General features: G+C 40.4%; 1 protein-coding gene and 1 non-coding gene across 5 annotated transcripts in view; one reads left to right on the top strand and one right to left on the bottom strand.

Moving 5' to 3' along the window:
* The window catches only part of THADA (THADA armadillo repeat containing), a 307233-nt gene that overhangs the window by 126507 nt on the left and 159904 nt on the right, over positions 1-20822 (top strand). For all 4 annotated transcript variants that reach the window (XM_024753496.1, XM_024753497.1, XM_024753498.1 and 1 more), the window contains 2 exons: positions 504-593; positions 1706-1837. In XM_024753496.1, coding sequence (XP_024609264.1) covers positions 504-593; positions 1706-1837 — 222 coding nt within the window. The remainder of the gene's footprint in view (positions 1-503; positions 594-1705; positions 1838-20822) is intronic.
* Positions 19472-19544, bottom strand: TRNAW-CCA (transfer RNA tryptophan (anticodon CCA)). Its single transcript has one exon. It is a non-coding gene; the product is annotated as a tRNA-Trp (tRNA).

Raw genomic sequence — 20822 nt, 5'->3', positions numbered from 1 at the left:
AGTGGGTAGAAGCTATGGAGGCTGCTAAACCCTCTACAATGCACAGGACCGCCTCCACAACAAAGAGGAGCTCATCCAAGCTGCCATTGGTGCCGACTTCGAGAAACCTCGTTTTACATTTGCCCTTACTACTGAAGCTGAGTCAGTCTCAGTCCACCAGGTGCTGACTATACTCAGAGTCCAAATCAATTGTGGAAACTTGGCATTTTTACAAATTGCATACTTCTTCCCTGTCAGAAGTTAATATTAAATACTTGTAAGTGTATGTAATCTTAAATTTTGAGATAAAATTCCGTACGTTAAGAGCATTTCCAAAATCCAAATTAAATCTCTTGTTTCTGTTGATTGTTAAATTCTTCAGATGTGAGTTTTGTTCTTAACTTTATTTCATTAAATCTTCAAATGATCTTTGTTGTCATTCTTTAAAAAATAAATTAAAAGGCTTTATTATCAAATCAGAAGGAATAAATGATAGTAATTTATCTATTTTTCTCTCTCCACAGGATGACAGGGAGTGAATTTTTCTCTCGTTTCCCCGAACTCTATCCCTTTCTTCTCAAACAGTTGGAAACTGTAGCCAATACCGTGGACAGGTAAGAAGAGAATAGGGTGGGGCAAAGTGAAATCAAGGATGTGAATTACTTCAAGATTTTTCCCTCCAGGCAGCAATTTTTAATCAGCTCCTTCCTTGTAAACATAGATGGATTTTTAAAAAGTCCTTCTTTATTAAATACATCATGTTGCCTGACACTCTGTAGTAGATATGTACCTGAAAGGTTGTATAAAATCGGGGTTTTATATTATATTTTACATTTTAAAAATCCTATTTTTAAAGTTTTTAGTGTTTTATAGGAGTTAGCTTTTTAGAAGCACATGGTGATTTCTTCTAAGAATCATTTTCTTCCTCTTATATTCAAAATCTGTGTGTTTACATATTGAGTTTGCTTTAACACACACCTGTCATTTTTTTTATCACTGACCTGTTGCAGGTGACTAATCTGGTCACTTGTGATCAGAAATGGTACTATTCTACTTGAATGAAGATGGCCAGTGACCCTGGAAACACAAAATAATGCTATTAAGAGGGCTTCCAGTCTGATCAGAGCAGATAAAAAAGTTCACCATTGTCTTTTCAATCACATTCTGTGGCTGGTAGTATAATTTTTAGAATGGACATCTTAGAGCATGGACCATTTTATTCTTTTAGCAGTTTTTGCACTTGGCATGAATTTATACCAATTGTCTGTAATGAGAAAATAAAATCGCATCAGTGAATTTTACTTCTGTTTATGATCCATTTCCTCACATTAGTAATTTGTGCAGACAGGCTTTTCTGGCCCTAGTAAGTGACTGTCCACGCTTTCCTAAGTACATTTGGATGTTAAAAGTTTCACATTTCATACTCTGGAATAAACACCTCTCTAATGTCTGAACAGCTGAAATCAAAACAGCAGACTCGAATTACCAAATAATATGCTTTGAGAAGAGAATCCTGTGCAAAAGCCCAATCCACGGCTTTGCCAGTTTCTCCCTCATTTACACACTAAGAAAATATGAAGTGAATGGAGGAAAAAACGCAAAAAGGAAAATTATTGCTGATCATAGTCTCACGTTATATATCAATACATAATTATTTAATGAGAAAAACGTTTGAAGATAGTGCCTTGCCTATCTTTTATGTACAATAATTTTTTTCTTTTTTCAGTGATACAGGAGAACTAAACCATCATCCCAGCATGTTTCTCTTACTTTTGGTGTTGGGGAGGCTCTACCCTTCCCCGATGGATGGCACCTGTTCTGCTCTCAGCATGGCACCTTTTATTCCCTTCATTATGAGGTAGTGTATGCCTCATGGAAATAATGGGAGTGGGCATGGGGGCTTTATGGGGCTATTTAATCCTGTTCCTATTTCAGAAATTATAGATTTTTTTTTTTTTTTTTTTACTCTGGGAGGGTTCTTGTGAAGACAGGGGCCTGGGATTATTGCCATTGCCCCCAACTGGTCTCCAGTGTTTCAGATGGTGGGTTTAGGAGCTCATGTCTCCTGTTTAAATAGTGTTTTCTGGGAGTCCTGCCTGCTAATGGGTGTGTGGTGTTGATAGGAGATACCCCCTTTTGATAAACATAGCCTGGGTGTTTGCATTATCCCTGTGTTGAGCCTGGCCAGCATGGGGCAGGCTCAGTTCTGGCATATATCCCCTGTCCAGGGGTTCAAGAGGACACCTGGTCCTTCACTCTGGAGGAGTTTGCTGGTGGTTGCAAGGGGCAGCATCTAGATGGCAATGCTGTGTAGCACGAGTTCACTTCCCACTCATCTTCCCCTTCAAGCTTGGAGTACCTGAGAAAAAGCCATGCATAAAGATTACACATGGAATCAAATGATAACAGGCTTTTCTGCTTCTACAGCCTATTACCACTTCCTCTTGTTACATTTTTTTGAGGCATTCGCCAGCTTCTGATCACCTTTTTCATTTTGGATCAAAGGCCTCAATAAACAGGCCTCCAAAAAGTATTGAAATTTTCTTATGAAATATTTCAGAAAGCCTGTGATATTAGTTAGCTTTACCTTTCTGCTTACCTCTTGACAAAACAGTACCTTCATTTTTATGTATCTACCAAAAAATGAAATACAGCAGAAGGATAAAATATAACCAACTCAAGAGAGTGTACTTGTTATTTATGTGGTGTCCTGGGTTCCACTTCCTGGTTTCACAGAGCTGACTGATGCATTTTAATGTGAGAAACCATTAAACACAAGATTCTGGTGTGTGATTGCTGTAGCCATTTGTTTGCGCCAAGCCCTGGCTGTGGCTGTGTTATCTGTGATCACAGAGATGACTCACTCAGATTGGTTTTTGTTTCCTGATACACAGAGTTACCAGCCTCCCGTATCCAGCATTTGGTGATTCATTTTAGGAATTTGGGTCATAAATTTAACTTTCAGGAGCATTTAAAAATTGTACTTTCACATATAACTGGAAAGAACTAAAAAATAATTCAGAAAGTTGATGGTTGGGGGAGGCACATATACAGAATCACAGTGTACATTAGAAACAAAGGCACGCTTTAGAACTTTATCGTCCTGTGTTGAGAACATCCAATTTGTGGAAGCTTATTTCTTTTTCTTTTTCTTTTTTTTTTTGCGGTACGCGGGCCTCTCACTGTTGTGGCCTCTCCCGTTGCAAAGCACAGGCTCCGGGCGTGCAGGCTCAGCGGCCATGGCTCACGGGCCCAGCCGCTCCGCGGCATGTGGGATCCTCCCGGACTGGGGCACGAACCCGCATCCCCTGCATCGGCAGGCGGGCTCTCAACCACTGCGCCACCAGGGAAGCCCTGTGGAAGCTTATTTCTGATAGGTGTTACATCCTAGAAACCGGAAGTTACTATGTTGAAAGTATCCTTCCTGTTATTTATTAGTTTACATATAATCAGAAAGCTCATGTTAGTAATTATACTCAGAGCACTTATTACATATACAAAGATCACGTGAACATAGGAGATTTAAATATTGCCTTAAGGCTAATGTACTTAGTGCATCTTCTTTTTCTTAACTCAGAAACACAAAGAAAGAAATGTACAGTTCTCCTGTCCTTCCAGTGAAAATGCCTTAATCAGTGGTTGCTTTCTACTTGAATAAAGATTCATAGAGCACCACCAGCAGCAAAAATGCCATAGCGGATTCCTTAGAGTGTCCGTAGGCTCTGGTTTATTGAATGTCCAAGTATGTTATAGGCAGTGTTCCTCAAACTTTAAGATGTAAACATATCACTTGGGGATCTCATAAATTCTGATTCAGTAGGTCTGGGGCGGGGCCTGAGATTCTGCATTTCACACAGACTTCTAGGTAATGCTGAGGCTGCTGGTCTGCAGATCACACATTGAGTAGCAAGATTAAATTTGAGATATCAAACATTATCAGAAGCACACACATACAGAGAGATGATTTTAATAAACTATACTTGGAACTTGGTTAGGCTATTCGGGAGGTTTATCAGAAGTAGCTTTTGACCCAGGAATTCAGAGAACAAGCAAGAAAATATTCTGAGCAGAGAATTCAGTAGGAAGTAGACCAACCTTGTTGAGTCTCCACTGTTTGCCAGGCACTGAACTGGACGTTTTGCTTAACGATGACTCTGAGAGGAGGTGTTACACCTCTCTTTACCTGTTGAGGAAACTGAGGTTCAGAAAGCAACTCAGTTATAGAGTTGGAATATGAACCCAAGACTGTAGGGCTTGTCAGGAGTGTTGGGTATCCTCTTTCTATTACACCAAAATATCCAACTCCCTTTTGTGTAGTTAAGAGTTTTGGCTACACTGAGTAGCCCCAAGGGCCCTGAAATTTATGCAACTAGGAGCGATTAGGAGCCTGTATCTAGGCAGTGGATCCAAGTGCAGGCTATTTTCACGATGTAGAAGTCATGCCCCACTTGCAGTGGGGTCTGCTCCTGACCTTGCTTTTCCAGTGGTGGCAGTGGCTTGATTGGGTGCAGGCTTTCTCTCAGGCTTACATCTGTGGGATCATTGCTTGGGGTAGTTGGGGCCAGTCTGTGGCCTGGGATAGAAGAAGCCTGGCTTTTCTTTCTTGAAAAGAAAGTAGAAAGATCCTAGATTTAGAGTTAGAAAACCCAGTTTTGGGTTTCATCAACCTACTGCCAGGACAACCTTGTGCGCCACCAGGGAAGCCCTCATCAGGGCTTTTAATCTGCTCATTGTACAACTGATTCACTTTGGCACAGTCAGAGCAACCTCTGTGCTACTCTGTGCTATCTCAAATTTAATCCCAGTGTTTTCACCCCACCAGAGAGATGAACTATATAAAAAGATTTTTTTAAATAGCGAATTTGGTAAAACTATACACATTAGATTTAAAATACTTCTGAGAAAATTATTCATGAAGAAAGTGAAAGATTGATCATAAAAACCTGCCAATCCAGGCAGTGTTTGTGGTTCTAATCATGGTAAAGATTAGGCTGTGTTGACTTGGGATAATGGCTGAAAAGACGGATATATGCACAAGTGGATGGGCAGTGTTTTATTTTTGTGGCATTGCTAGTATTAATTTACGTACTTGGAAGAGCTCTAATCAGGCTCTTGGATACTCTTGAGTTTAGCTAAAGCAAAATTTTTCAGCTAGTGGGAGTAGCACAGAGGTTGCTCTGACTGTGCTAAAGTGAATCAGTTGTACAATGAGAAGATTAAAAGCCCTGATGAGGGCTTCCCTGGTGGCGCAGTGGTTGAGAGTCCGCTTGCCGATGCAAGGGACACAGGTTCGTGCCCCGGTCCGGGAAGATCCCACATGCCGCGGAGCGGCTGGGCCCGTGAGCCATGGCCGCTGAGCCTGCGCATCCGGAGCCTGTGCTCCGCAATGGGAGAGGCCACAACAGTGAGCGGCCCGCGTACCGCAAAAAGATTTAAAAAAAAATAAAAGCCCTGATGACAGCTTTTTATTTCCTTTTGATTTACATATACTTACCTGCCATTTCCTTCCTCTCTGTGAGGTGTTAGGAAGTATTATTTGTACCTTTGTCCCTTATTCCACATTTGGGAATCCAAGCTTATATCTCTGTTGCCTTTCTTTGTTAACTTAAATCTTAGAAGCTTCTGATGTGGATATTCCACAGTTATGTGTGTGCACAGCTATGATTTGTTGCATCATCTTGGAACAGAAATGATCATGTTAATCCCAGTGTTTTGTTTACAAGGTTTTTTCAAATCGAGTGTATTTTATGTGCCTAATGCTGTGCTGGATCCAGATACACAGCCCTCTTCCATGCAGAGATGATGCCTTCAGTTTAAGGCCGTTCACCCCCTTCAGTTCAGACACCACAGAGCAGAGTGACGCATGCTTTAAAAGGGACCCTGACTAGCTCCCTGATTACAGTTCACTAGTGCCCACGTGTCCGGGGCTTTCTAGAGACCAGAATATCTCTGGACACACACCTTGGAATTCCCTTTCACAAGCAAGCTTCAAGTTTGAATTGACGAGCTGTAGGAAACCAAAAATGCCTCAAACCTCGGCAATCCTGAACAGAACAAAGGCCCTGGACTCAAGAGACTTGGTTCTTTCTAAGCTCTGCCACTTATTCACTAGCTGTGATGCTTGACCAGTGTGGTACCTGTGTGTGAGGCAAAAAGTGCCTTCTATTGCAGATAACTGAGGTCTCCGCATCGGATTAAATCCCTCTACTGCCTTTTGTTCACTCTGGGATGCTTTTAAAAGGATCTCCCCAACCTCCCCCCTTTTTGACTTATTTTCATTGCAAATGACTTTTGGTATGTTTTTCTCCAAATCATTTCAGTCCTTGTTCACTTTAGGTAAATTTTCAGTGAAATCTGCCTTTCTGTTTTGTGAAAAATTTTGAGGTACAAATAACCATACAATCTTAATTAAACACGTGGCAGTGGAAATCACCCATAGCGACCTATGTATGCAATGGAAACTGTTTTAGTTGCGATATTGAAACATCTAGTCAACAATCAAAACAAAAATTGGAAAATACGCATTTTATGTATTTTTTAAATATTTCATGGAACCTTTTGATTGTACCAGTCTTAAGAAGGGAGGGGTAGGGAGTACAAAAACTAAGACTTAGGCCTTTTAAGCCTATGATATTGGAAAATAATATTGACTCTTGTTTTCTTTTCCTTGAAAGTTGCATAATGCAAGAATTATCACCTTACTCCTTACCCAGGTTATGAAGTTGAAAGATCTTCCTTGCCATCGTGTAGAGTTGGGGTTTTTGCAGTAGACAGTAGTTGGCTTCTACCTTCATTTGTGATTATAATACCAGGAACTTTCCTCCAAGGTTGCACATTTCTATCTGTTCTGTCTTCCCAGAATCCTTGTGATAAGTAGAAGGCAGGATTTGCTTTATAGAGAAAGAAATCAGGCAGAGGGCTGTTGAGACACTGCTGGGAAAGAAGGCATACCCACCTCCCTTTCTCTCCACCCCAGCTCTTAATCCTCTCTCCCTCTGAATAGCTATAGCATTAATTTAAATCTCTTATCTTACTAGTCATCATTACTGAATCATATTGTAATTTATATGCTCAATACTTATTCCCTCCAAATAAATCTTAATCTCTTTCCATGGAGAAGCAGCTATGGATTTTTTCAGTTTTTCATTTTTGGTACCTTTCTCTGCGTAGCCCAGGTTTGGGCACAGAGGCTGAAATATTAACCTAAAAACGAAACTAACTGTGAAATGAGACACTGTGTCTTAGCAGATCTGTGTATCTATGAAGTACTTAAGGGACTCCTGGTCTTACAGTATTGGAGCCATATTTCATATCCCACTGGTTACTGATTATGTAGAAAGGAGGCTCAGCTGGGTTTTCTGTTTTACCTGCCCTTTGAGGAATCTTATGCTCTAATGTGAGCTCTGACATTTGCTTTTATTTTGACTTCACCTCTCTGAAGGTCACACCCTCGGTTTCCTTTTCTATCAAATTAAGGTATTGGACATTACCCAGGGTCCTCTCTGGCCTTATGAGCCTATGACCTGAGACCTTCCTGGACTCTGACCTCCTCTCCCCTGACTGCTATCCAGTCAAGGGATCTGGAGGTCCACCTTGCAGCTACCGTGCTGCAGGCTTTAGAGCCAAATGAGAGGAGCCTGAATTGATAAGAGGAGGAGGGAGGTCATAGAATTATAAACAAGCCAAAATACGTGGGGGAAAGCCTCCTGATTAATGTGGCACGAAAAAGTGGGCCCCTTAGTGCTTCAGGCTGTCGAGTCTGTATAATGGGGATAATCCTGACTACAAAATAGCAGATAAAAGCCCCTTAGTTTGTTGGTTAAGAAAAATTCTAGAGAGAGGAAGGGCTTGATGGTATAAGGTGATAGAGGGCAGACTTTTTTTAACTCCTGCTTCAGCATTGTCTTTGCCAGTAAACTGGAAGGAAGGCCCTGAAACCAGATGTAGGTGAGGTGATAGAAAAAGAACACTGTCTCGGACACAGATAACTTACAGCCTCAGGTACAAGTTAGCCTAGAGCCAAGTCAGTAATTTGGGGGATGTGTGGCATGGGAATGTTATCCTCGGAGCTTGCAGAAAGATTTCAAAAGAGAGAGGAAAAGGCATATTTTTATCAGTGACCAAACAATTGTGTTGATATTGTTTTAGACTGGATCATTCAATGTATTACTTGCAAGTGCTTCATACTTTATTTGCTGAGAGCTAGTAAGGATTCCCTAAGAATTAGTCATGCCTGAGTCACCTCATTGTTTTGATGGGATTAGGAGTCTGATAGATGAGGCCAATGCTGCTTTATTCAGTGTTTGAATTACTTACTTAAAATGAAGACAGACTAGATTGCGTGCTTATTAGGTTTGCATATAAGAGAGATATAACTGGTGGTGGACTCCCATTCAAAATAGTCTTTAAGCATGGGAGAGACAGACACAAATTCAGGCTAGTAGCCATTACCTTTATGAAGCAGGGAAGGAGGGGATAAAATTAAGGAAGCATATACTAGGAGCTTGTTTTATTTGTGATGTGTTCTTAAGCTGGGTTTGGGGCAAATGGCTGTTATATTATTCTCTCTACTCTTTTTTATTTGATATGTCTAATATAGTCCATAATTGAAAAATATGATTTCAAAGTAGCCTTGGAAGACTGGATTGATGGGCTGAGACTATCAAGATAACATTTAATAGAGATATATATCATGTTCTGATTTTGTAAAGAGAAGTCAAAATTACATACATATAGAATGAGAGCTGTCGGCTTCATAGCAGATTTTATGAAAAAATCTTGGGGAATGGGATTTCCTGGTGAGCCCTGAGGAAGCAGTATGACACAGTTGCTGCTTCTAGGTAGTGAAGGCTATAATCCCCCTGAACTCTGCTGGTCAGACTAAACCCACATCATTCTGCTATTATGTTATTATGCTGTGGGCTTCCCATTTTAGGAGGGTCACTGATAAACTAATATTTATCCAGAGAAGGTGACCAAGATGAGGAGGAAGCTAAACATCTGGAAATAGTTAGACTGGAAAAGACTAGTTAGAGGCAACATGGTAATGGTCTTTACATATTTGAGAGGCAGCCGTATGACAGAAGGCACATCATTTCTCTCTTGTGCTCCCAATGGGAAAGTAAGAGGTAGATTTCAGATTTTAATATAAGGAAGAATTTTGTGAGAGCTAACATTCTGCATCAAGAGAACGAACAGATTTCCATAATACTGAGCTGCTGGTCATTGAATGTCATCAAGGAAAACTGATCATATGTTGTGTATATTTTTTAGATTTCTGCAGTGCATCTGAGGTGGGGCCAGATGACCGTCAAGGCATCTTTTTGAGGTGTCTTATTTTAGAATAGCTGAACAACCTGGCTGTAGATTCTAAATGTGCAGTGAAATGATAAACCTGCCCCTAAACCTGTAACACATATTTGTACATTTTTATTCAGGTACCCCTTAGGGGTACCTGAGGTTCAGTGTGTGGAATGAAATCATGTTTTCTGCATCGTGTGGCTTTTTTGCGAAGAGTTCTGGAATCAAAAGATACTCTGTCATTCATGGGTTCCTCCACCTACCAGTTGGGGTGCCATACTTCTCATGGCCCACAGGTCACAGTGGTCTGCCCCTACATGGTACCCTTCAGCAGTTAATCCACTTAAATTTAGCTTCTAAGTAACTTCTATAACTTTGTTCTCTGTAGTTCTGAAAACATTTTTTTGGCCTATGGGATGTTTTGTCTGAAAAGCATTCCTTATTAATTTAATTATCATTTTTTGGTGGTTGCTATATTTTTCTCCATTTCAGATGTTGGCTTAAGCCACATTTGTTTTCTGACAAGTACAAGGAACATCTGAGTCTTTGAGAAAAGTCAGAGATGCTTTTCTGAAGAATGATTAAAATAGATAACTCTTTGTTGTCCAAACGTCAAACAGAGATGCCTGTAGAAAGAATAAAGGAGTTGCCAGTCCTAGCCCATTACAAGTAAAAATATTTGAGAATAGGGCTTTCCTGGTGCTGTTACTACAGCACTTCCTCCTGCCTGGCCATCCTAGAGGTTCAGAACTCCACCTGTCCTGTGGTTACTGGTAAATTCCATGACCCTTAGAGAATGGGATTAAAGGTTAGGAGTCTCCCTATACCATTCTGATCTGCTAACAATGGTTGGGTGAAAAAAAGGGACCTGCCATTCCATTAACGTGTAGAAACCCTGACCTCTGGTTTTAGTGATATGACTTTGATACCAGGCCAGGCCTTGAGCAAGATTGTCAAGGTGCAGATGTTCAGTTCCACTCAGGGCTTTTTTGAGTGCTCAGTTCTCCCCTTTGCCTATAAGCCAAACCTGTGCCTACTCCTTCCTTTCATACAGACATGTAAATGACCCTAGTCATTACCTTCCTTGGGGCTGTTTGTTGTGTTACACAGATACACATTTTGAAATAAAGTGAGGAATCTAGGTGATGGAATTTTAGGCCTTACATAAGGGAGGACCCAAAAGCAGAGATCGGAAGGTATTTCCCAATGCTGGTGAAATCACAGTTTGGGCAGCTATCTACTTGGTCTCCTTTTTACCATGGCCCTGCCTAGCTAGTGCTTTATTTGGAGGGCTTTTTTGCTTACGGCCTTCTGAATTTCCAGATTCTACCCAGGGGTACCTGAGGTTCAGTGTGTGGAATGAAATCATGTTTTCTGCATCGTGTGGCTTTTTTGCGAAGAGTTCTGGCATAAAAAGATACCTCTGACATCTGTCACCGATTTTTATCTCTCAGTTCCTAGAGGGGGGCCTGGCCAACTTAATCTCTGGTGCCAGATCTCTTTAAGACCATTTTCTAAATATGTTTTTGAGCAAAAGGAATGAGGAGTTCACCTCTTAATGGAATGCATTGACAAAGCAAGCTAGAAAAACAAAACTTGTAAGGACCAGCTTTTCTGCAGTGTTATCTGTTACTTCAGTAGGCCAGTTCAGGTCATGTTAGAACAAGTGATCTGTAGACAGCCTCGTTCTTAGGTGAAATTTCTGACAATGATGATAATCCATGGCCTATTGCTGCCATTCACTCTCAAACTTAGAATCCAATCAGTTAATAGATTAACTAAGTAGTTGTTAAACATCCATTGTATACCTAGCTAGCATGAGGTCTTGGATAAGAAGCAAAGTAAAGGAAAAACGTTTTTCATCCTTGAAGAACTTATGATCTAGCTAGTAAGATAAAACCCATGCTGTGAACCTGACATACTGTATATGAACCACTTAATTGTATGGCAGATACACTAAGGACCAAGGTCCTGTAAACAAGGGGAGGAGCACTGGTGGGTTGGAGAAATTCAGGAGGTTTTCCTAGTAGCAAGGCAGGAAAAGAACGTGGGAATTCAGTTTACCATCCTGAAGACTTTAAGAAATCTCCCATGTTGGTTAGCAGCTCTTAAGAGAGGAAAGTCATACTGTTCATTCTGCAGACAGTGGGCTCTAACAAGCAGAAGACTGTGGCAGAGTTTTATGATTCATAACTTGAAAGTTATCCTAAAGAACTTTGTTTCCACTTGAATCAAGGATGACCCAGGAAATTTACAAAATAAATGGTTTGCTACTTAGCAGAAGAAACGGTCCACGGTGAATCTTTGGTAAACTTTAATTAAGAACAGTATTTACTCCAAGTGTTGCATTTCCAAATCTTATGGAAGTAATGAAGAGTAACGGGAAAATTATTATAAATGTAATAATATTTAAATTTTAAAATATTTTAATAATATTTTTCCTTAAGGAGCCTTTATTTCCTTAAACTTAATTATTTTCTCAAAAATGTAGCCAAGATGCTCAGCAGGCATTTTTAATGCTGAATTGAAGATTTGAGAGTACCAAGCCCCAAATGCCAGCTAATATGAAGTCATCTTCTCCTACCTGGTAGGGAACATTTTAGAATCAAAACTGTATGTTTTTCTCTTTAGGCAGAAAAATCTGAATTAGGGAAGAGAGTATGAAGGTAAAGAAGAATTACAGTAGGCTTAAAATGAGACAAGAAAAATTCACGACATACCATGTTTTGATTATCTTTCTCTGATCGACGCAGTTTTTTTCCTCCCTCTCCTCTGGGCCTTGACCCTTACCAGTCTATTTATCATCTTCTTGTTAAAACAACCTGCATTAGTCACATCAGCTGCACCAGATCATTCACCCTCATACCCTTTGACTTTTTCCCTTTGGGCCTTATTTTCCTCACTCACCTTGAACATTGAGACTCTTGACTGCCTGTCTTGCCTCCCCTCCACACAGCGACAGCTACTCTCTTCTTCACCATTTATTCTTGTCTTTCACTTTATTTTGTGAGCGCTCTTCGTCACTAGGTCATCCATCCATTAAATGTATTTGCTGAGGGCCTACTTTGTGTCATTGCCATAACCCAAGGCCCTACTCTCATCACCTCTTAATTGCAAGAGAAAATAGAAGCCATCAGGCATGGACTGTCTCCGTGGAGACACCCACTCTCCCTACTACCATAGCTCTCTCCTTTGTTTTATAGCCAGACTCTTGGAAAAGGTTTTCTGTGTTTACAGTCTCCATTTCCTCCCCTCTTATTCCTTCCTTAAACCACTGCAGCCTGGATGCTTCTTCCACCACTTCACTGAAGCTTCACTGACAAACATGAAATAGTAGTGACCTCTTCATTACAAAAGCCACTGGATGCTTTTCAGTCTTTATCTTTCTGAATCTTCCTCTGCTATTTGACACTCTTGCACACTGGCTTCTCCAGGATGCTCTTCCTCTGTGGCCTTGTTTGGCCATTGCTTCTTCCTCCTCTTTCAGGGCCCATTCCTCATGCTGCCTCCTAAATGTTGGTGCACCTCTTTGTCCTGCCCTCCACTCTTTTCTTTTTTCACCTTATATGTACAGTCCTCACCTGGCTGGCAACTCACATACATTGATGAGTCAGTCCTAGGTCTAGAACTTGTACAGAATCATAGATTCAACTTTCTGTTGGACAACTCCTTCTGCGTGTCCCATACACATCTAAAAGTCAGCAGTTTCCCCCAGGTAGTGCCTCTGCACACTGAGGTCTGAACAGCCATCTCTTAGGGCCTAGCACGACGTCTGCACATTCCCCCTGGCCAACTGGAGTCAGAGGACTTCAGGACTCAGGGTATTAGAGGATCCTTTCAGTATTATTGACTGTGTTCATAGGTACTCAATAACAAAAGAACATTGGGGTTTTTGTTTTGGGGATTTTTAAAATAAATTTATTTATTTTTGGCTGCGTTGGGTCTTCATTGCTGTGCACGGGCTTTCTCTAGTTGTGGCGAGTGGGGGCTACTCTTCGTTGCAGTGCGTGGGCTTCTCATTGCGGTGGCTTCTCCTGTTGCGGAGCATGGGCTCTGGAGCTCTCGGCACGCGGGCTTCAGTAGTTGTGGCTCGCGGGCTTTAGAGCACAGGCTCAGTAGTTGTGGTGCATGGACTTCGTTGCTCTGCGGCATGTGGGATCTTCCCGGACCAGGGCTCGAACCTGTGTCCCCTGCATTGGCAGGCAGATTCTTAACCACTGTGCCATCAGGGAAGCCCAGGAACATTGGTTTTAAAAGTCATTGACTTTTGATATCCCTTCAGTAAGTTTGAAATGATTTGCTTTTTCCTTTATACTGATGATCATCACTTTGAAGTAGCAAGTGGCAGGTGTTGGTAACTTTCTTTGGAGATGGAAAAGTCAGGGTCCAGAAGGAGTAAGCAGAATGTGTCCGCAGTCAAAAAGTGATTCGTTAAGGAGTCAGGGGTTGATTCGTTTACTCATTTACTCAATAGATAATTACTGTAAGCGTGATTGTGTGTCCGGCACGATAGAAATACAGTGGAGCACCAGACAGATAAGATTTTTGGCACAGTGGGATATCCGTTGTGCTGTGTTGCTTCTTGGTGCCTATCATCTTTGCTCTGATTTTTTTCCATATAATTAATGATGAGTGATAATAATTAGCAGGTATTTACTATGGGCCAGACACTGTTTTAGGACTTAATGCACACTGATACATTTAATCATCATGACAACACTCTGAGGTCCCTAACATCATTCCCATCCTCCATCCTCCAGAGAGGGAAAGCTGGGCAGTGGGAAGTTTAGAAATGTGCCCTAGGTCATACTGCTAGGAAGTGATGAGGCCAGGATTTGCAGGCGATCTGGTCCCAGAGCCTGTGCTCCTCGCCACTCCCTTAGCTACGCTAGCTAGCGCTTAATACTACAATTCGCCCTTTTGCTTATGTTTACGATCCTCCATCTGTGGGGTATGACAAGCTAGTTCTCAATATGCCAAAATTAACCTGAAGTTTTAGATAACAAACACTTGGACTTACTTTGCTTTCTTGAGATATCTCTCCCCTGCCCGCCTTGGGCATTGCTCTAGCAGTGGTCTCTTCTAATCTGAAATCAGTAGAAAAGAAAGAAGAACTTGCAGTTAAGGCCAAGTGGTTGTGACGGGTTGCTAAATAAGACTGGTTCAACTGAATTTCTGAGATTCCTGAGAAACACTGAGGATTTCTTACAAAAGAAATTTTCCTTGTAATAGGAAATCGTGGGTCATTGCACAGTTATAAGTGTCTCAGCAAAGAAAAAATGTGTCTTGAGGCTTAAGAAGCATAAAATCTTAATGAGATTATTTGTGGGCTGCTACTTAGGCATAATTTTTAAACTATTAGAACATATATTTTCCATCTGACTTTACCATCTTAGGTTTTTACTGTTGAAACTTAACATAATTTTGAAAAGCTTCAGGGTTGTTGAAAGAAAAAGAAAAAAAGTAACAAGCATTTATATAAACAAGTTGAAGTTTACAATGTACTTTCATAAACAGTAGCTTACTTGATCATCCTCTTTTTACTGTCTTAGAAAACAGAATCATAAGGATATCACTATATGTTGAAATTTTGAAAAATTGCCAACATTTTCTTATGTGGTAATCCTACACTTTAAAAGGATACCTTAAAAAGGCAAGTCTGAATCAGTGAAATGTTCAAATTACTGGATATTATGAAATGAAAGTTTCATTACTCCAAATTATATGTAATATATCTAGGGAACTGCTTTTTAATGGGTGGGTAACAGTAGCATCTGGTTAACGTATTAGTTGTTAAGCCACACCTCGAGGCCTCTGAGATGGGTTGAAATCCCCCTTTTTTCCTCAGTTTTATATTTTTCATGTGCAGAGTTCCACCTCCCTCCTTCACCAACCAAAGGTTACTAGCCAAACCTGCTGGAGAGCACACTGAGAGTGAGATGTGTGAGATGTGCCCCCTGGGTTGTCTTTTTCTGTTTTGTTTCATTTTCCATCAGGGAAAATTCCTGGTCTGGGATATTTGTGTCCTGGCCACCAGTTCCCAAGAGATGGCCACATTTCTCCCAATTTTAAATGAAACTCTCAGTCCCAGAGGTAAACATTAGCTCGGCCTCAGTCTGAGTAATTGCAAAATCAAAATTAGGCAGGCCCACGTGAATGAGATTTTCTGTTTTGTCTCTGCAGTGTCCAGAGCATTAACAAAATGTCTATTTGTATTGAGGGTGCCTCTGTGTAAATAAGCCTGCTCCTTTTTGATTATTGCAATCGTACAGGAAAAGGCCATCTGTTTTGGTAGTAACTATGGAAATATATCTAGGTAGCCAAGGAAAAGCTGGATTGTTACTAAAGGATGTGTCACACCAACAAGAAAATAATTTACAAAGCAGTGGGTAGAAAATATTTTCAAACGCTGAAAAGTGAGTCACTTAAGCTATCTTTTTGGATGATGGGTGAGTAGTGCTGGTTTGTTTTTTGCTTGACTGTTTATTCATTTTTTTTTTTTCTTTTTTTCCAGAAGAATCTCTCTTTCCTGTAAAGCCAGAATTTAAGGCTCAGCTTCTTTTCAGCTTGGATAAAATGAAAAGTAAAATTCTTTTAATACTAATTATAACCTGCAGAAGCCTAGTGAAGAGAAACTTAAGAAATGTAATTCTTGTTTTCTAGCTGAGCTTCAATGCCATATAATTAATATAATTCAATCTCTTCTTACCCCTTTTTTTCTGCATGATTTAAGATATCAGAATTTAATTCATAGCCAGAATGAAAACAGGACTTAGGAAAAACTTGAAAAGACTAGAGAGGGATTTGCATTCTGCTGCATGGTTGAACATGTCCCTAAAGTAGCAGCTTTAGAATGCCATGTCCTGATGGAATTCCCCATGGAAAACTGGCCAGTAGAGCAGTTTCCTAGCGCCCTCCCCCTAGTCTGCACCACTGTGAAGTGTCATGAGGGCCTGGGATCTGAACCTAGGGAGCTTCACAGGATTGCTCCACAGCCTGACAGAAGGGCACTGGTCTCACTGGGCAATCTGTTCTCTTGTTCATAAGCCCCAGGCTGTGGGTTTTGGAACTGGCCAGCCACCCTGGCTCAACCTTGGATAAATATTCCTGGGTTCTAAGTAGGAGGGGGAATTCAAAGCCCTGTTTTTCCCAAGTCCTTCCATAACCAGTCCATGGCATGTTATGAGGTCTGAGTGGTGTGGCCGTGTTTGGAGGGGGTTAGGGAACATGTTCTACTCCTAATTAATGTGTACACCGGTAATAACTCAGAGGGCCAGATTCTAACCCAGCTTCACCCCCAGGGTAGTTGAAATCTGTATGGAATGATTTGAGATGTCTTAAGCAGTGCCTTTTACCCACCCAGTTTTCTCAGATGCCTCTTCCCTTTTGAGCTGAATCTTGAAGTTTCACAGTTGGACTTTCATTCTTTAAGTATACGGTTTTGATCCTTCCTAAAATGGAAATCCCATGGTGAGATATAGTATTTTAAGGTATTATTGGTCATTTAAACCACAGTTTAAGTTTCTTTGATTTTGACAGGAAGAGACATTGGTTGGGTGTGGTATTAGAGATGGAATGAGGCTGACAGCGGTGGGGATAGGGTATAGAATTTGGGACAGAGACAGATTGCACATTGCCTGGATGGGGACCGCAGTGGCTTCTTCCCCACCAGAATTTCCTCCCGTGCATTTAGTGAAACGGGGCATCCTATTTTCCATTTACCTCTCCCTGCTGGCACGGAAAGACTTGGAGGCCTTTTTACAGCTTTGACTCTTCCTCCTTCTAGATGTGGTTGCATTTCCGTTCCAAGATGAAAGCTTGTCTTTGTCCCCTCCCAGAATAGTTCCAGGCAGCAGAAAACAGTGAATCCTTCCAGATAAAAGACCTGCTGATAAAATACCAGATTGTTATCAGAGAAGCAGAGTGAGGGGAGTCCAGTCCCTACAATTAATTACCTAGTTACAGCTTTGTTTATATCCTGTTCATTTGGGGGCATGTTTTCCCTGGACAGTTTCTTGTCTGCGTTCTGGACGGCAGGCTGATGTTTGTAAAAATCCCAAAGGTCAGGGAATAGTGGGTTGCTTATTTTCTGAAAGGCTTAATGGCAAGGAAGAGAATATCAGAGTTTCTGCCTTCCACCTGGAAGGAAATGGCCAAATGCTTGGTTTGGGTGGTTCTTGCCTCACCTCCAGCATACAAACCCTAGTGTGTTGAATGAACTCTGATTTTGTATACTTATCCGAAAGGTTACCTGAAAATAGAATGACATTTATCTCTGTGAAGCCGTGAGTATTAACCAGTGAATACCTGGATATCAAGACACTGAGGCCAGAGTCTAAAATGCTCTAACACTGCTTGGTGAATGAGCTAAATGCCACTTCAGAATGTGTAAGTTTTGAACCACCCCCTATTTTGGGGCCTCTCACCTTCTGAGCTGGCCCACGCTCTGGAGTGTGTTTCTCCCAAGGCCGTTCTTACCTTTTGAGACGGACCACATTCTGTCCAAAGAATGTGTATCTCTAAATAAATCCACTTCTTACCTTAAAAAAAAGAAAAAGAGTGTAAGTTTTATGTTATGTATATTTTACCACAATATAAATGACTGAATGAATGAATGATACTTGCTTTCTGGCAGCTCCAAGTACTTTGGACACAGTTGGAAATACCATAGGTTTGGGCTACATCATCTGCCTTATATTGAACTTGATGACTGTTGCGTGTGAGGTATCATGCTTCCTTTTAAGAACTGTGAGACTGAAAGCACAGAGAACCTTAATGAACACAAGACAAAGAGACAAATTTTGCCGCCTTCATAGGGACATATTGGCAAGTCTGGGATTGGAAAAGAGCCGTGTCTTGAAAATGATTGATTCTAAACCACTATAGCCACTCTCCTTCCACAAATGTAACAGAAGAGGGGAATGGGGTCTCTTGGTGGCTGGAATAGTAGTAACATCTATTGCTCTGATTCTCAAGTAGTGGCATTGAAATGCTCCATGACTAGTAGCAGTCATGGAAGTTAACTTCATCTGTATATATGCAGCCCTTGAGTGGCCAAGCACATGTTTCTTCACCAAATCAGACTCAAGTCTGACCTTACGTTTTCCTGTTAGGTTCTGTTCTCAGCCCAACCGATTTTTGCTATAAGACTGACTCTTGACCAGTGATTCAGCCAGCTTTTTCAGCCTCACTGGTCATGGGGGTTCTTTTTGAGGACTAGACTGTTGCTTTTTTTTTTTTTCTGCTAAGCCAAGAAACTTCTCATACCTTGCAAACATGCTACCCGGTGATACAGCTGCTATGTGATGTCAGTGTAGAAAAAGAAAGTATGAAAATAGGTCTACTGCAAATCAGGAAACTTTTTTTCTTGTTAACCCCAAAAGCCCTAAACTCAGAACTCTGATTAAAAGGTACTTATTTTTTCATGTGTGTGTGTGTGTGTGTGAGAGTGTGTGTGTGAGAGAGAGAGAGAGCGTGAGCGTGCATATTCCTACCATCATTTCAAGGTAGTTGTGAAACATTCACCATGGTTTCAGCAATACCTTTCTCAATTTTAAATTTAGTATTTTCCTTAGAAAAGGCGAGAGGCTATAGGAATTTAGGAAGAAGAAGCTAAGGTAAATTTAAAATATAAACACTCACTTTGAGTGAAATCAGTAAAAACATGCCCTGACCTTCTAATACATAAGAAAAATTTTAATTAAAAAAGATAAAAGTTTTCTTTTAGGAAATAAAGATTTTGCCAGAATAGCATGAGTAGATAAAGCAGTCTGTTGTGAAAACTGCATCTTTAAAATTTCCACTTTAAAAAATAAGATTTCTTTGCTTTCTTCTTGACTAATGGTTTTGTCAGAACAATCATTTGAATAATAAATGAAATACTTTGAAGTATGTGAGGGAGTGGAGAACTTTTCTGTGCCTTGTACGAACTGGTGATACAGATTATAAACTAAATGATTCCACATTCCAATTTATCAAGGATCCAAGCCAAAGCTATAGAAATCTACCAATGAAATCATAAAAATGAATGGAAGTGATCCAGATTGTTTCATTTTCCTTTGAAATGTTGTTTGTATTAGATGTTAGCACCCAGAAGTTAAACAGTATTGAATTTCACACATAGCACTTCAGAAAAAAAAAAAAAAAATTTATTTGGCTGTACGGGGTCTTAATTGTGGCATGTGGGATCTAGTTCCCTGACCAGGGATCGAACCTGGGCCCCCTGCATTGGGAGCATGGAGTCTTAACCACTGGACCACCAGGGAAGTCCCATAGCACTTTCTTTTTAATCTTAGGTTAAAGGTTATATCCTTGGCATGACTGAAGAATGACTCATACAATTTGCACTGACTTTTTTTATTGATGGGCAAGGAAGGAAGTTGGGGAGTAATGTGATACTGAATTGATGCTAAATTTATTAATTGAATTTAAATGGGAATAAAGAATGTCACTTAATGATTTTATTTATTTTTATATTCATGTATATGCCCTCTGTGAAGATTCTCTTGAATGTTACTTATGCTTAAAATGCAATATAAAATATCTCTTGGCCACTACCTGTAGCAGTGGGAATTAGCAGTGATTTTCCTCCTAGTAAATATATCAAATTGTATCACAGCCAAAACCTTCAGTCACATGGACATATTGGAGGATGTGACCAGAATTCTTTATTGACATGCTCCCCATCTTAAAATACAGTTACCATGAAATTAATGTATTAAGCCTTAGTCACAACCCAAGGAAAGACTTAAAGGTAATGTGATTCTCCTTATAATTAGTAACCTAATTAAATGCTGGAAGGCTTCAACCATACAGTAATGTACCTTGCTTCTGAACAAAGATAATACCACAGCTGAAATTGTATACTTGTAACACTAGAATTTTTTTAATTAGTGGTAGGGTGTGTGGGTATGTGTGAGTGTAATCAGTTTTGTTTCATCTCCAAACTTTGCACAGCAGTCTCCATTGTGCATTCACTGGGACTATGTTAAATAATAGTGCACTAATTGGTTTCTGTTTGTTCAGAATTCAGCATGATTCAAACTGGGATGAGTTGAAAATTACCTGTTCACTATGGAATAAGCAAATTATGAAAATAAGCAAAAATAAAAGATATTAGGAAGCAGGTTCAATCTACTCGAGATGATGGATAAATCTGTTTTACCTTAATAACCACTTGAAAAATTCTGCCACTAAATGCAGAGTTCATTAAAGCGGGCCCAACAGATTTGGCATTGCTTGGTTGAATGGTGTGAGTTGTCAAGTATAGGTAAGAGTTATAAAATTGAATTTCTTTTAGTATTTGTTATTGTCGTTCCACCCTGTGGTGGTAAAAATGTCTTATAGTTGGGGCATGCTAGGTTTTGCAGCTACCACGGGCTCTGGAGTCAGACAGACCTGACTTTGAATCCCGGCTTATCCATTCACTTCTTTTGTGAGCTTGGTCACGTCACTTACTGTCTCTGAGCCTGTCCTAGAAGAGCATGGGGAAGATTTGGAACATTGTCCTGAAAAAGTTTCTGTTTTTCAATTCTTATGCGATT

The sequence above is a fragment of the Neophocaena asiaeorientalis genome, unplaced genomic scaffold (genome assembly GCF_003031525.2).
Source record: "Neophocaena asiaeorientalis asiaeorientalis breed wild unplaced genomic scaffold, Neophocaena_asiaeorientalis_V1.1 scaffold171, whole genome shotgun sequence".
NCBI classification, from domain to species: domain Eukaryota; kingdom Metazoa; phylum Chordata; class Mammalia; order Artiodactyla; family Phocoenidae; genus Neophocaena; species Neophocaena asiaeorientalis.
This window is presented reverse-complemented; position numbering and strand designations above follow the sequence as displayed.